We start from the raw sequence: 15,144 nt of genomic DNA, 5'->3' as shown, positions 1-15,144 counted from the left end.
ATAGAGAGTGGGAGAGGGGCAGAGAGATGAAGAGAGAAAGAGAATCCCAAGCAAGCTCTGCACTGTCAGCACAGGACCCTACATGGGGCTTAAACCCACAAACCGTGAGATCATGACCTGAGCTGAAATCAAGAGTCGGTCACTTAATGGAATGAGCCACCCAGGCACCCCTACATGTTGCTTTCTTATCTTCTTATATTAGCCCAGGGAAGTCAAGATCTAAAAATAAATTATTTTTTCCAATAAAAATTATTTTATTTTATTTTCTGGTTCCAAAACTTTTTCACTGTCATAGTACAGTTAAGTGCATGGGCTCAAACCCTACTTCCACAACTTACTAGCTGTGTGACCTTGAAGAATTTTATACCTTTATGTGCCTCATTTTCATCATCATTAACATTGAAGTGACAATGGTAGCTACCTTATAGGGTCCATATGAAGATTAAATTAAAGGAGTTCATAGTTGTAAATGTCTTGAATGAAAACTGGCATATAGTAAGTATTATAAAAATGCTTGTTAAAAACTAAAAGCACATTTATAAAGAAAAAGAGAAATTCAGGAAATACAACAAAAGAAGCAAATTACTAATAACCTTACTCTAGAGATAGCTATTTACATTTTAATGTTTCTTCTTGCCATGTGTACATATAAACTACATACCTAGCACATAATTGGGATGATGCTGTATTTGAGAAAAGGCCCTGTATCATGAATTTCTTCACTTAATGTTACATTATGAGCACTTCTCCATATCCTTAAAAATCTTTGAAAAGCTTTAGTGGTTTTACAGCAATCCTTTTATGAGCTTACCTCATCTCAACAATCCCTCTATCCAGCTATGAGATTGTTTTCAGTGTTTCACTTTGTAGGTAAAGCGGCAGTAAATATCTTTGTAAATCAACTTTTATCCATCTCCTTGAATATTTCTATTCTAAGTTTTCTTGAAGTGGGATACTGGGGGAAAGAATATTTCGAAGATTCCAGGTGCATACTATTAATTTGTGTTTCAGAAAGAAATGTATTAGTCGATGCCCCTATGAAGCTATGTATGAAATAATATCTTTCATGGCAACATTAAGCATTGCTTTTTAAAAAGGGGGAAAAATGTTCCCAATTTGATACAATAAAAATTGTATCAGTTTTAATATTTTAAATTAAATGTTTTCATTCCTGGTGAAAGTGAATGTTTCTACATTTCAGCTGTTAAAAACTAGTGAATTTTTCCTGAGACATGCCTTAGCCTTTGGCTCTGCAAGTAGAAGCCATTGTTCTTTTACATTTTCACTTGTGTCGTGGTTTCTAACTTTAATCCACTTCGTGGCTCTCCTCTAAAGGATTTTTCCTTTTTTGGGTTCTTCTCTTATCCTGGAAACCAGGATAAGAGGCTACTTTAGTATTGGGGCCAGACTACTCGTTTCTGGCATAATGAGAGAATTCATCATGTTTCTATTTCTGCAAGTCATGAGCAATCAAGTGGTTGGTACGAGTTAGTATTGATCTGGGTACTACGGAGGTAAGAGAGGGTCCTTGCCCTTCCAGAATTTAAAGCTTAATTGTAAAGAAAACCCTAATGCATGAAACAATTAGTGATCAATACAAGGCAGCCTACACTGAGTGAATTTTAGAATACAGATACTAAGTGCCATGGTCATTTAAAGAAGGGAGAGATCAATGATGATGTGAGTAATCATCAGTGAGGTTGGCCTTGGCAGAAGGAAGGATAGGCAGTTGAGGTGAAAAGAACTACAGAAGTAAATGACAGCCTATTATAGATACAAAGAGCATGGATTTTTGTGTCAGACCCAGGTGGGAAGTCTTAGCTCCACCATATACTAGCTTTAAACTTAAGCAAGGGTATTAACCAGTCAAACTCTGGGTTTGAATCCCAACTCTGTCACTTATGAACTGTGTGTCAGAGCTAATATTTTGGGCAAGCTAATAGATTCAGTGGTAAATCTAACTTTGTTCATGAATAACATTATGGTAATCAGAGTACCTACCTCACAGGATTGTTGTGGGGATTAAATGAGCAAATGTGAGAACTGGGTCCTGGTACATTATAAGCACTCAGTAGTTTTAGCTTTCATCATTAACCTCTTTAGGCATCAATTTAGTAAATGTAATAAATCACTATATATGTAATCTATCACTATAGTAAATATAATCTATCACTAGTAAATGTAAATGATAATATACAAATGTAATCTATCACTAGTAAATGATAGTAAATGTAATCTATCACTATAATAGATAACTATGAGTGTCTTGACTGAGAACTAGATAGATTTATAATTGCAAAGGAAAGAAAGAGCCTGGAACTGAAGATTTTTCCCCAAATTATGATGAACATCTTATAATTTGAAGTGAAATGCTTGGCTCTTCCCTCAATGTCAGTTTATTTATTCATTAGCCCACATGCACAGACCTATATCTTCCTCCATTTGGGCTTGAAAGCCTTTTTCTCTGCCAGGCCCAAAGTCAACTCTGATTGAGGAAGGAAGTAAAAGGTATGCAACTTTCTTTTTTTTTTTTTTTTTTTCAACGTTTATTTATTTTTGGGACAGAGAGAGACAGAGCATGAACGGGGGAGGGGCAGAGAGAGAGGGAGACACAGAATTGGAAACAGGCTCCAGGCTCCGAGCCATCAGCCCAGAGCCCGACGCGGGGCTCGAACTCACGGACCCCGAGATCGTGACCTGGCTGAAGTCGGACGCTTAACCGACTGCGCCACCCAGGCGCCCCTGCAACTTTCTTAACCACTTCAGTCAGGAAGTGACACCCATCACTTTGCTTACATTCCATTGGTGCAAATTAGTCATGCGGCCCCACCTAAGTGAAGAGTGAATGGGGAATTGTAGTCCCTGGTTGGGTCACTGCTCTCTAGCAATAACTTGACACAAAGCTGCCATGATCTCTCTCTTTTCCTTACGCACAGCATATAAACTCCCAAGGGGGATGACTCAAAGATTCATCCAGATATGTCATTAATGAACCTTTATGTTTCAGAGACTCTCTCAGCCTCATCTATTACTGTTTTGGACCTAGTATCAGTCTCTCCCAACCCTCTTTACTTCTGTTTGCAACCAGGGAATTTTCCTGAGCTTACCACTTGTTTAAGGAATGATTTAACATAGGTGCTGGCTTTGTTCTCTTCCTTCTCTGGTGCACCCAGTTTCCCTGCTATGGATCTGCTCAGCAGCAGGGGGCATCGCTGACTATGCCATTTAAGTATCAAGGGAAAATAAGTTCAATTTTTAGCAATTGTTCTTAATGTCATCTGTATTCCAGAGTAGTTACATTTGCTAATTTGGCAGAACATGGACAAGGTAAAATAAAATTCAAAGATAAATTCAATATAAGCACACAAACTCTCTGGTCTGGACAAACGGCAGTGAAGAACAGCCTTTTGCCAGACTGCTCACTGAAAAATATCTTTTAAGTTTTAATACTGAGAAATGTTAAAAACAAGAAAAACTTTTCAACCAAATAAAAGGATTTTGTTGGGCTTTTCTACGGCAAAACTCTTCTATTCAAAAGACAGTGTTTTCTGCCACATAACATTGGAGCTAATGATTGGAGCTATGGCTACTCAAGGTCTGGAGGCTTATGGTACAAGATATTAGCACATCATACTTTACAATTGAGGAAGACAGTTTTCAGATTGATTTTATGTCTTATGAAGAGAAATAAAATTTTCTTTCTCAGGCATGTCTATGATGGTAGAAATAAGAGACCTCCAAATGAATAGTTTCCACATAGATGATTGATAATGATGAAGGAGAGGAGGAGGCTAAGGAAGAGGAGGAAGGGAAGGAGGAGAAAAGAGGAGGAAGAGGTGGAAGAGGGAGAGAAGGTGAAGGAGAATATTATTTTTTATCATGATGATGGCCCAGTTCAGTTATTTGTCAGCCAGTACTTAATCAACATAAACACAGCTCCCACGTACTTCCAAACACCTACGTTGTGCCATTACAAAGCAGCCCACTGAAGGGGCGCCTGGGTGGCTCAGTCAGTTAAGCCGCGGACTTCAGCTCAGGCCATGATCTCGCGGTCCGTGAGTTCTAGCCCCGCGTCAGGCTCTGTGCTGACAGCTCAGAGCCTGGAGCCTGCTTCAGATTCTGTGTCTCCCTCTCTCTGACCCTCCCCTGTTCATGCTCTGTCTCTCCCTGTCTCAAAAATAAATAAACGTTAAAAAAAAAACTTAAAAAAAAAAGCAGCCCACTGAAGATAATGGTGAACCTAAAGATGGAATACTCGACAGGGTTCCCTCTCAGCCTTTGTCCCATTTATCATTTTTAAGTTTCATCCTGCAAAGCAAACACTATTATCCCTATTTTACAAATGAAGAAACTAGGTCTTGGGGCGCCTGGGGGCTCAATCAATTAAGTGTCTGACTCTTGACAAAAGCTCAGGTCATGATCTCATAGTTCAACAGTTCAAGCCCCCCATTGGGCTCTGTACTGACAGTGTGGAGCCTGCTCAGGATTCTCTCTCTCCCTTTCTCTGTCCCTCCTTGTGTGTGCACACTCTGTCTCACTCTCTCTCTCAAAATAAATAAATAAACTTAAAAAAAAAAAAAGAAACTAGAACTCAGATGACTTGACAAGAGTAGAGGAGCAGGCATTCAAACTTCAAGTCATTTGTTTCCCTGATTATGAAGTTCTCATTATACCATGTGTTATGAAGACTAAGCAAGATACTACATGAAAGCTGAATGCCTGGCACATAGCACTCAGATGGGACTTTCTTCCATCTTTGAGCTCCTTCCCAGAGAGTACATAAATCCTTTGAGAACTATTGTGCACACAGGAAGAATAACTACATTTTCTTTTCAGCTCTAAGGAAAGTGTCAGTATAAGCTTATCTGAACCTCGGTGGGGGAAGTGAGTAGGATGACTGCGAGTTTTGATGGGTTTAATTTGGTTTTATATTTTGAGAAATGGCTATGTTCTCTAAAACAAAATATTGGTACGATTGCCTTACAGAAAGAGTTTATTTCTCAAACCCCATGACTATTACTTGACTTTATAAAATGATGAATACAAAATGAAATAGCTAGTATAGAATTTTTTGTTGTTGTTGCAGGGGTAATATTCCTTCTAACCTGGAATAAGTAATGACTTTCTAGTGAAGTTGTCCTAGGTTTCAATTTTTTCTCTACTGCTTATTAGTTGTGTAACTTTGGCCAGTTATCTAATATTCTTGAGCTCCAGTCTTTTATTTTTAAAATGAAGGTAATAATTCTTAGCTTGCAGGAGTGTTGTGAGAGTCTAGTAAGGTATAAATTCCATAACATATAGTAAGGAATTAAGAAAGTGCTTCCTCCTGCTCAGGAGTTCAAAGAATTGGGATTGGTATTTTAATCCCTTCATTTTTATGATAAAGTAATACAACAAAATCATAATAGGTAATCTTAAAGTAAATTGGGAGCATTTCCCTCGTTAAAAAGCACTACTGAATTTTATGTTTCTGGGAGTTTTTAGAATAGTTTTTTGTTGTTGTTGTTTTTCTGGGGGATTTTTTTGCCCTCAGTATAAAAATATTAAAAATAAATGGATCAAGCAGTCATCAGAGAATGCAGGAATTTTTATGTTGATACATAATATGCTTTAACAACACAAAGACCTTAGAAATTGTGGTGGTTATTAGTGTTTGCCAAACAGCCCTAGGTCTCCCCACTTCAGGGCACATGACGGAACTGCATTTCCTGGCCCGACTGGGACTATGTAATTAGTCCTAGCCGGCAAGTTGCCAGGAGGTCCAGTGCCTGTTCCAGACCATTCAGACTCTCTTCTTCCCTAGAGCCTGACAACCAGCAACATTGGAAAGGTAGCTAAATCAGATAGGGTCTCTAAGAGACTTCTTGCTGACCTGTAAGAGTCATATAAAAAAGATACTGTGGAATTGTAGCAGCATTATGTAGCTCATTCCAAATGATCAGAGGTGGTTAAAAAAAAAAAGTCTTCTAGCAAAAAGTACATAAAACTACATTATACATATATGTTTATTAATATATGTGTATGTGTGGGGGTGTGTGTGTGTATGTGTGTATATATATATATATATATATATATATATATATATATAACTAGTTTTTTTCTTTTATAGTACATTAGAATCTTGATCCAATTTTTGTTTTAAATAAGTGGAGTAAATTATGAAGCTTCACTTTAAACTGCCCCCTTAGAAGTCTCAGCCTTGACAATACTAATACACAATAAGGATAACATTTCACTTAATAATATAAATTATTATTCATCCTTCAAATGAAAATGGAGATCAAAAGTAGATTAAGAGAAATTTAAGAGTAGGATCATAAGTTAATTTGATTTTTTTTCATCTAAAAGCTTTCTAGATATTTGGATAAGTATTTTTTAAAATATCAATAAATACCAATTCATGTGTTTTTCCCACATCGTGCAATTCACACTCTAAGTTTAATACTGAGTAAAACCAAATAGCTTTGACTATTTCATACAAAGTAAAATAATAAAGTATGGTTTATATTGTTCAATGATATAGTAGCAAGAAAAATGACATATTGGAGTCAGGGTAAATATCGCTTGCAATTTTTTTGGACAAATAATTTCAAATATAATCTTAAAAGACCAAATCAGCATCACAGATTCATATTCAAATCAATAAAAGTTAACAAACACAATGAAACATCTTTATAAACAGTTTTATTTTAAAATGATATGACACACTTGCAATTAACACATAAGGCATCACATGCCCAAAGGAAAAGCCCATAACCTTAATAACTGCCCTTTTAGAATATTAAAACACATAATCAACATCAAATTATTTTTCTTGTTTGGCAAGAAAAATAAAATTAAAAGCATGATGAGAACCACAAAATAGAAACTCCCAATATACTATATAGTAATAATCCATCATTGCATTCTTGTACATTTGTTCAGAGCCTGGGTAGGAAGCATAAAGATGGCAGTGGGAGAGTAAGACTGGCTCTTCCCAAAACACAGGAAAATTGCTAAAACTTGGAGCAGAGGAAGGTACTGTCTGCTTCCCATATTTCCTTGAAATAAAACAAGAATTCATGGTAAAATAACTTCTAAATATGCCACACTCTTATGAGCCTGAAATTGAGCGGTTAAGAAAATAAATCAAACATCTGTGAGATGCTGACCAGCCAAAAAAGATCTATGTAATTATGGCATTTCATTCTGAGGTTGATTCTAAATCCTTAATTCATGACCTGTGAAAGACTTCTGTTATCCTTAAAGTCAACGTTAAGGCATGCCAAGTTTCCTATAAGAAAATTGTTCTAACAATAGCTTTGGGTATTACAGTTCTACAATTATAAAACATTCTCCTAATACATATATAGACTTGAGTGGACATAAACTTACGCATTAACAAACATAAACTACAGGTATGCTCTTAAATGTAAGCCACAGATTATTGAAATCACTTTTACATATTTAAAAGAACATCCCCCTTTTTACAGTGTCAGTGCACAAATCAGGCAAATTATTTCCCAAGGCTTCTGACCATAAAAGTTGGAAGGAGAGAATATTATAGAGTACTATGAACCATAAAATGATATAGCTGAAAGACAATGATATGTTAATTCTCTTTCTTATGAACCCTTTTATGCTGGGAAAAGCCAGTGAGACTTCATTATAATTCTTTTCATTGTAGTCATTCTTTATGCCCAGTTCTGGGAAAGGTCAAACCCCATTACAGAGAACTGTAAGGATCTGTCTTATTCCTTTGTCACAGTGGAATCTAGCTGGTGGTATTAAATCTTGCTGAATAGGTGAGCCATTGGTGAAGGTTGTGAATCTCTTTGGTCAGACCACATTTTTGTGGTGGCAGTAATTGCCGCAATGGAATCTGACCTTCAGATTGAAAAACCTTCTCCTACTAGATATATAGAATTTTTTTTTTCCTTAACTCTAGATGACTAATCCAGGTAAGGTTTTGCATATGCCTGTCATTGCACATATGAAAGATGAAGGCTGAAATGTTTAAATGCTCTTGCCTAGAATTTTTGCCTGTCACAAGAAGCAACAAAAAGTAGAGCCGCTTGGGTTCAGACCCTAATTCCTGCCATTCAGCTGGCGTAGTGCTCACTCAGTCACTATCCTTACTCTGGAGGACAAAGGGAAGGCACAAATGAATTTAGTAGGGCAGTCTCTTTGTCTAAATTTGCACCTCAAAGGACATGTGCCAGCACTGGTCCAATTGGGTCCCTAAAACAAGTAAGTATGAGAGGGAGGTATTTTCAGCTAAGATATTTTAAGTAGCCATCAAAGCATGTGATACCAGTATCAGGCAAGTATCCAAGCCCCAATAAGGAGCCTTTTATTAAAGCCATTAGGAGGATCAGGGGCACCTGGGTGGCTCAGTAGGTTGCACGTCCAACTTTGGCTCAGATCATGATCTCACGGTTCATGAGTTTGAGCCCCACATTGGGCTTGCCGGTATCAGCACAGAGCCTGGCTGTCAAAGTAAAACCCACTTCGGATCCTCTGTCCCTGTCTCTCTCTGCCCCACCCTTGCTCACACTCTCTCTCTCAAAAATAAACAAACATTTAATAGATAGATAGATAGATAGATAGATAGATAGATAGATAGATAGATAGATAGATAGAAGGATTAAACTGCCCATTAACATATAGATCCCAGTAGTAATAGAGAAAGCTTTCTTTCTGGTACTCACCCCTTTGGACCACATTACTGAACAATGAACTGCTTTACGATTAGGAAAGTACTTTAGTTTAGTTTTTTAACACCTGATAAAAAGTTTAAGACCTAAACCACAGACCTCTGAAAAAGCTTTGCTGTTCCAGATCTAGCAATAAAAGGTTTCATGGACAACGACCAGCACCATGCTAAAAAGATAGATGTAAGGTCATAATCTCCATGTAGGATCCAAGACCAACACCATAGCTATCATCTGTTCAATGTGTGTAATATAATCACCTGATCTGCCAAAGTCCTTCTAAATAAATATATTTAGAGCCAAAAGCCTCTGTATCTGATTGAAAACAATAGTGTCTAAAGTCCAGGGCTTTTTGTTGCTTGTGTTACCAAGGCTTTAAATTCAAGTAATCCTTATCTTGAATTCAGGCACTGATAGGATCGACTAGGGCTATACAAGGGAATACTGGAGGAAAGCTGATTAAGGCAGTTATCTGAACTGTGTCAACACAGCACTATAGGAGATGTCCAGATGATTTCTGAATTGGTTCTTTTTGGAGTAATAGTCTGCCATCATATAAGTAGAGACTTGAAAGAGATGTGTCCTATATATGGACAGATTTAAATAGTGTTGAAATAAGTAAGCATTGATTACTATACTTCAATTTTAAAATTTTAAGGAAGGGAAGGAAGAAATATATTCTGACTTGTTAGGTCTTTCCTCATGCATATCTTTTACTAATTGGGATACATATACAGATATAATAGGATATTATATATCTATATATATAGATAGATATATATCTAGATAGATAGATAGATATCTATCTATAGATAGATATCTATCTATCTATCTATCTATCTATCTATCTATATATCTCCCTTAGATCACATCAGAACTGTATGTGATTTGGTAGCACTGGAAGATTCATTAAATGTTTCCAAATGAAAAGTTCTGGCTTTTTCTCCTTTATCCAGTTTTACATTATTGAAAAACTTCCTAACACTTGATTCTCAAACTTGTCCTCCTTCATGAGCTGAAAATCAGGCTGCACATTAATTCAGTTTAGCCTGCAATTTGGCTAATTAATCATGTTTCTCCAATAAATAAAAACAAAACTCAGCTGATCCCACTTAGCTTTTAAGAACAAGCATTATTTTTTTAACGTATTTTTTTTAAAAGACACACAGCCCAGACCTACTCACTCATTCAAGGATATCATTACCTTATTGCCCCAACTTAATGTATGGTGGGGCCCAAGCAGGTTTGAATCTGATAATTTATAAACCTTCAAAATATTGAATTTATACTTCCAGTAAGCCAGCTTCAACATAAACCGTGACATGAGAATCACAATAAAACAAAAACTTTTTTCAAAAAGCACGATGAAACAGCAATAGAAAACAAAAATCACGTTTATGATGTTCCAATTATTTCCAAGTCAGTTAATAGCCTGTTATATAGAATAAGGTAATTCAGCTACATCTAGCTTCCTCTGATGTCCATGTAAGTTCTCATTTTTACTTAATAATTCTTTCACATGCCTGCCCTCTCTATTTTTACTATCTTCTGATCCTACCTTTTTGATTTTCATCTTAACCCTTAGTAACACACAGTGTACCTAACTCATCAAATCAATCTCTGACATCAACAGGAGCTCATTCACATAAACATCCTGACTCACACACTCTGCCAGCCAGTCACCCACATACTCCACTCCTCAATAACAACAAAAACTTCAGGCATTAGAATTAGGCTTTAGAATCAATAAAGAAATCATGTTCTCACTTACCCATCTCTGCCCTCCCACCCCAAATTCCAAGTTCCAGCCCTTTGTAAGATCCTGGTAATGCACTAATGGAAGTTAAAAGAGCTCTTGCAGTGGGAGGATGGAAACACCTCAAAGATTAATTGCAAAATGCAAGCTATTTGAGGCTCCATTTCCTACCCCTTCCCGAACCATAACTATACGGAGACAGTGTGTTAGTGTGGACACTGGGTGTGTGTTTTGCAAAGTTGTGACCACTTCGCCCATCGTGCCTCTCACGGAGCAAGTGTAAACATCATGAGGCAAGGCATCACAGTTTCCGAGGGCCTGGATGAGGAACGGAGAGAGACACTTAGACCATGTTAGGAGGAGGCGAGTTTTTGTGAGGATGCAGTTCCCACTGAATCAGTTTCCTCTCTCTTTGTCACTCTTATCTTTTAATTTTTTGGCTGTGGGCTTAAGGACCGCTTCCATCCTGGGGCAATGGTTTGTTGCTTCGCCAAGAGTAAGTGATACCAATTTCTAAATGTTTCTAACAGTCTAGCTGCATTTGTATTGGAAATTTTCTCCAAACAATAACAAAATGTCACCTGGGTGTGTCTGAGCTAATCATGACTCTGACCTGCCTAGAGGTTTATATGTCTGGGAATATATTAAAAATGTCTAATGCTTTGCCCCTCTGGTGTGAGAACCAGGAAAGACTTCAAGAGCCCGGGTAACCTGTGGGATAACTAAACCACAAACAGAAAATGAAATTTATGTAAGCAATTAATTTTACTGTACCTAGAAAATGGGCATGCAACACCAGCTCATATCTGGCACTAACATTCTGGGTTAAATTCAGATTGGTCTAATAATGATTTATATATTTTTCTTTTCCTAGAAAGTTTATTCTAATGATTTAGTTACCACTTCTGAGTACAGGAATAATTATAAATACAACATATATATTCTTGCATTTTTAAAATAATCAACATCCTCAAGCTTCAAAATATTCAAATTCAAAACCCTATATTTTAATGTTCAGCCAAATTAGAGGAAGAAAAAATTTAGCAAGAGAATGGATAAGCACCTTTGAGAATTAAATGTAAGCCTTATTATGTGATTAGTGCTTAGGTTCTTTTTCACAAAATAAGTTACTAATTGATCCTACTGTGTGCAGGACTTCCTAATGTCCAAAGAATACCCCATATCATGTTAAAAAATCATTTGTACGCTGGTTGTTAGAAATATTTTGCTATAGAAACAGAAGCTGATGGCCATTATAGATTAATTAATCTCAGCTCTTTACAAGGACAGGTGTAGCTGGTTGTAGTTTCTTAATGCATCTTAACACAGCTTTTCTTGTAAATAAAAAATACATATAGAACAAAAACACTCACTGGCTGTTGGTTTGTGAAATGAGCATTTCCTGACAAGCAAATAAACTGCACTGTTAATTTTAAGAAAAGTGGTTGGTTGGTTTGTTTTCACAGAAAATGCTAACACAGACCCTCAAGAAGTTCACAACCAGAATTAACTCTGTACATCAAGAGCGTCTTCTTCTACCAAGGACAGTTCCAGGGTGTTTTCATTCGTGCAGGTTTTCATTCTGAAGTTGAAAGAACCGTAGAGTTTTGCAGACTCTTTGGAAGAGGCAAACCTGTTGCGACGATATAGCTCCCCCTTCCACATAGACATCATCAGCAAACAGGACAGAACGACCCCCCCAAGAGTGAGCAGGCAGAGTCCCGCAATCACACAGCGATCCAGGTGAGCCCCCAACCTCGCGCTCTCCTTCTCCAAGCGTTCCATCTCCCGGGCCGCCACGGTGTTGGGATCCACAGTCACTTCCCGTGGAACAATGTAAGAGATGATCACCAGCAAGATGCCAGTGACCAAGAACAAGATGGCACTGATGAAACCATAGTCAACTGACCTCCCTGAAGATGTGGCTTCCGAACTTACATCATCCTCATCTTCGGATATCAAGGATACGGCAGCCTCATGGGACCACTCGTTTGGATTTCCCCAGCCAAGGTCTCCCAGGTGATTGCTCCCTTTTGCTGAAGGGGAGCATCGGTTCCTTTGCTCTAAGTTGACATTCTCATCCACACAGGTAAAAGAAGTTTCTAATTCCTGGCTGCAGCAGTTGCAGACTTTCCGCCCTGCTGTTATTTGGTTGTTCCCTGAGTTGAGAGGTCCTGGTGGCAAGGAGTCTGTCTGAATAACTCTGTCTTGCAAAGAGGAGGAGGGGGATGCTGGAGAAGGACTAAGTTTAGATCCTTCAATCTCAGCTGCTTTTGGTGTTGACGTACAGTGTCTCTGGCAGCAGAGAGCAGCTTTGATGGCTGCTGCATCTGCCTGGCCATCAGGAGGGCCTCCTGAATGCCAGTCCCCAGCATCGCACAGGACAGCCTGGCTGCTCTTCTTAGCAAGGGAGTGGAGCTCCATGGGAGCTAGTCAGACATCCCCCAGCAGCTTCTGAGAATTCTGCCAACAGCAACACAGATAAGAACCCAACAAGAGCTAAGGCTGCACTACCAAGAATATCGCTCCTGAGGTCCCCATCTCCTTTTCAGCCACAACTGTAGACACCTCAGCCCCAGTTCCTCTAAAAGGAGTAAAAGAAAGGAGAGGATACCTAGTGGCAAGAAAGTATGAAGAGGGCAAATCCTCTGACTTATCACCGGGATTAACACTGAGAAACTTAGGTCAGGGTAGAAAAGAAGCACAGAGGAAGTAGCAGTGTCTCTGAAGAAAGCATTGCCGTCACCAAGCCAAATTTATCCAAGGACTCACACATTACTGTGACAGGATCCCTCAAATAAGAAGGCAAGTTTCCTGTAGAGAGACACAAATGAGAAAGGCAGGGACCTTTTTTAGCAGAGCCGCGATTTTCTGGAGAACCTGGGGAAGCACACACTTCTCAACAATTCAGTTAAATTACGTTTACACTATCTTTGTTCAGAACAGATGCTAATACAGATTAGCTTTACAGCATCACCATGGACGAACAAATATGTCATCATCAGCTGGGCTTTATTGGAACTGGGGCTCAGCATTTTGATTGAGTAGCTGAAGTGGGTAAAAGATGGCTGGTTTAATCAGCCACCTTTCTTAAACTTACACCTCATACATCCAATGACCTTAGTCAACCAGCCCTGTATTTTCAAGACCCTTGCTTGTTCGTTGTGCTTTCATTCTCAGCCCTTGTGGCTACATGGCACCAGCTTGTTCTGGACCCAGAAGTATGCAGACAACATGCCTTAACTGTGTGACCCCTGCCAAATACGAGGGGCCATCCCACTCCACACCCTTCCCCCCAACACACCTACCTGCTCTGGGTACAGGTCTGCTACTCTTGCTCACTGCGTCTGAATGGGTCTGAGTTCATCTCCCTCTGCCTACTTTGCTAAGAAACATGCATGCCAAATTGACCATCTGAAAGTTTTTATTTAGAAGTAAACTGACAGTAAAAGACAAATTATAAACCCAGAGAGTCAACACTTTGTGAGGTAAGCAGGTGAGAAGTTATTTCCAAAGTTCCAAAATTACCTTTGGCACTTTGTATCCATGACATGCCCTTACCCCCACCGCAGCACGGGACCTTTCTGTGATAGAACTTTGGGTTGAGCGGAAAACTGCCTATCTTTCTCTGCTTCTACCATCCTTTGCAGGATAGACTCCCTTTTCACTGTCACCAAGTACAGCAGTTTCAAGCAAAGGCCCTCTTTATTTTGCTTTCCAGTAATAATTGATTTAAACCATGGTTTGTGGGTTTATTCTCACAATCCACAGCTCCAACACCTGGTACCCCACACAGATGCACAAGTAAGGCTCACCTAATGGTCTACCTGGCAACTCACTTAAAATACGGGAGAGGGAATCCACATCCTTGCTGCTCTACGTTACAGTTTGTTTTGTTTTTAAAAAAACCACTTCTCTCCTACCAAAGTTTCTCTGTAGCTAAAACAGAAAAAAAATATATATATATACAAAAGGACCAAATGCAAAAAACATTCAAGTGAACCAGAACTTTCCTTTAGCAAGTGGATACGGATCTCTACAGCTGGATCCCTCCAGGAAGGAAGTGGTGACAATGTATTTGATCAATTCCTGAAATGAAAAATCATCTCGCTGTGCCCTCAGACATGAGGTTCTCTGATTAACTTTTGGCACGATTAACTCATCACATTGGGCTTTTTTTTTTTTTTTTTTTTGATTAAAATGGGCAGAGCCCCTCATGAGACTTCCCATTTATAACAGAGGGAATGAAATCTCCACTTAATTCCCGTCTCCTGCTTCCCTCTCTCTTTAAAGAAAAGATAGACTCTGCTTGTTCCATCGGAGATATACTAGCTGCACAGTCGATTCCCTTTGCAGCTCCGTAATCCGGGGCTTCCATCCTCAGTAGAGAAAGGATAATCCCATGGGACCAGCTAAAGGCTCTTTCCTTCCGTCTCCTGCCTCTCCGTCTCTCTGGTTAAGAGCGCGGTTAATGAAATTGCACCTCAAAGCGAGGGGACAGCACTTTGCCTCCTCCGTCTGCCATTAACTAAACATTAATATCTGCATTGGAACTAACTAATACGGGCGAGGCTGATCTGGGGAAGCGACCTCGGGATCCGTCCAGCGCTCACTGTGCGAGAAGAGCGCGCAGCAAGCTCCGGGAATCGGTGCTCCCTGCGAGATCAATCCATCCATTCCGGGTGAACCTCAGGG

At 38.9% G+C, this 15,144-nt stretch overlaps 1 protein-coding gene across 1 annotated transcript; it reads right to left on the bottom strand.

Annotated features, from left to right (window-relative positions):
- Positions 1-11,419: 11,419 nt before the first annotated feature.
- TMEM74 (transmembrane protein 74) lies at positions 11,420-12,873 on the bottom strand. Its single transcript, XM_030303800.1, has one exon. It carries the CDS (start codon positions 12,871-12,873, stop codon positions 11,956-11,958), a length of 918 nt encoding a protein of 305 aa, XP_030159660.1. The 3' UTR covers positions 11,420-11,955.
- Between the last annotated feature and the right edge of the window lie 2,271 nt (positions 12,874-15,144).

The sequence above is a fragment of the Lynx canadensis genome, chromosome F2 (assembly GCF_007474595.2).
Source record: "Lynx canadensis isolate LIC74 chromosome F2, mLynCan4.pri.v2, whole genome shotgun sequence".
Taxonomy (NCBI): Eukaryota; Metazoa; Chordata; class Mammalia; order Carnivora; family Felidae; genus Lynx; species Lynx canadensis.
Note: the sequence above shows the minus strand (reverse complement) of the source record. Positions and strands in the feature narration are given on the sequence as shown.

Coding starts and splice junctions, on each gene's coding strand:
- TMEM74 (XM_030303800.1), bottom strand. CDS start 12,873: ATGGAGCTCCACTCCCTTGCTAAGAAGAGCAGCCAGGCTGTCCTGTGC.